General features: G+C 45.9%; 1 protein-coding gene across 2 annotated transcripts in view; it reads left to right on the top strand.

The window, feature by feature from the left end:
* Positions 1 to 1515, top strand: part of ttc7a (tetratricopeptide repeat domain 7A) — a 41133-nt gene extending 39618 nt beyond the window's left edge. For both annotated transcript variants that reach the window (XM_071924800.2, XM_078288692.1), the window contains exon 20: positions 109 to 1515. In XM_071924800.2, the coding sequence (XP_071780901.1) occupies positions 109 to 327 (219 nt within the window). In that variant the 3' untranslated portion in view covers positions 328 to 1515. The remainder of the gene's footprint in view (positions 1 to 108) is intronic.
* Positions 1516 to 2042: the final 527 nt, after the last annotated feature.

The raw sequence follows: 2042 nt of genomic DNA, 5'->3' as shown, positions 1-2042 counted from the left end.
GGAAATGAACTGATTGACCCTAATCTTGGTATACATATTTATGCATAACTTACACACGTCTCCTTTCTCCTCCTTCCCTCCATCTCCTTCATCCCTCCCTCCCTCCAGGGCCAGTTGCTGGTCCGGACAGGGCGGGTGCACCTCGGGGAGAAGGTCCTGCGGGACGCGGTGCAGGCCCACAGCACCTCCCACGAGGCGTGGAGCGGCCTGGGCGAGGCCCTGCAGTCGCGGGGCTCCAGCCAGGCCCCCGACTGCTTCCTGACCGCCCTGGAGCTGGAGGCCTCCTGCCCCATCCGGCCCTTCACCATCATCCCCAGGGAGCTCTGAGGGGCCCGGGCTGGGGTTTTTGGGTGGGGTGGGGGTCTTGGGCTGATGCATATACAGTTAAAAGCAGTGCTGGGTGCTAATGCGTTCCTGAGTTTCCTCATTTCCCAGTAGTGTAACAAATTACCACTTCAATTTCAGCAATAGTGTTACAGTTCGCAATCAAAAACAGTTGTGACTTTCATTCTCACCCCCTCAAAATATCAGATTGAAGCTGAACTGCCCAAAAATACATCCCACCCCCATCTCCAGATTTGTTTTTCTTCTAAATAAACAGCTTCCACTCATACTAAGCTAGCTTTAGATGAGAGATGGCAAAAAAAAATGACTGTCTCCTGGTGGAAGAATTCCCACTACTTTGATTTAATCAAGTGAAACGATGACATCAACACTGTTTAGTTCCTCTAATCTTCCAAAGGAGAAGTAACTGAATTATTCCGATTTTTGAAGGTGACAGAGGATGCAGTTACCAATTTTGGGGGTGTGTAGGGAAACTTAACGTAACAAGCACTGTTACGAATTGCTGCTCCCAGGGAGTTATAAGTAATAATATAATAATATCACTTTGGAAATGAGAGTAACAAATAATGAGTAATATATTTCTTTTTTGAGTAAAAGTATCGGGACAGTTTGTCAAAATAAGTCGCTTTTGCTTTTGTTTGATTATGGATCTTTACCGGCATCCTTGTTAAAATCATGTTAAAATAATGACTCCGGCAAAAAAAAGAGGCCGACTTATCATGCTCTTGACAGCACATACATAATACATTATGATTAAGGGTTTATGGAGCGCTGTGCGGAAGATGTGCTGGGTACATCTTGGGATGGAGTGTGTGTGTGTGTGTGTGTGTGTGTGTGTGTCACACAGATAGACACATAGATTACCTATAGGGTGTCCATTGCACCAGCAACACCGCTGCATCCTTCTTTTAGCATTTGATGTATTTTTGATAATGACTTTGATCGACTTGGCACACACACACACACATACACACAAACACTCCCACTCTTCAATTAATAACTGCGATCTCACACGTCTATCAGAGGCGTACATGTCATTCCCTATCATTACTGTGTGTGTGTGTGTTGTCATATGTGTGTACTGTCATATGTCCTTACATGTATACCCATTATGTATCTGCATGCATTATGTGTGTGTTTGTTTTAAATAATCCCTCTGGGGTGTTGTCAGTCCCTGTTCTGTTTGTACGGTACAGTAGGTGACTCATGCGTTCATAATGTGTGTGTTGTTGTTTTTTTTGTTGTTGTTGTTTTTTTTGACTCATCTGTCCATAATGCTCTCCATTATAAACAACAACGGCTTTTAAGAAAAAAAAATCACTGCTGGATGCCGCGTCTTCACCTGCCTTGTCACTTGTGACTAATGGACATCACTTCCGAGTGCCTAACCACATTAATGTGAGCAGTGGGACTGGGCTGCCGGCTTATGTAATACTGCCAGCACAGTTTTCTGCCTCCGAACTCGCTCCCCTCCTCCTCCTCCTCCTCCTCTCTCTAGCTCTCTCTCTCTCTCTCTCTCTCTCTCCCTCCCCGCTTGCCTGATGTGATGTGATGTGGCTCGGTTGCCTAGCAGCCATCCCCTTGTTTGAGTAACTGGGGAAGCGGAGAGATATCTAGTCTGCTGAGCAACACGCACACAAAAACCAAACACACTCGTACACGCCAAACACACACACACACACACACAGCGAGAGGCA

Source organism: Centroberyx gerrardi, chromosome 15 (assembly GCF_048128805.1).
Source record: "Centroberyx gerrardi isolate f3 chromosome 15, fCenGer3.hap1.cur.20231027, whole genome shotgun sequence".
Classification (NCBI taxonomy): domain Eukaryota; kingdom Metazoa; phylum Chordata; class Actinopteri; order Beryciformes; family Berycidae; genus Centroberyx; species Centroberyx gerrardi.
This window is presented reverse-complemented; position numbering and strand designations above follow the sequence as displayed.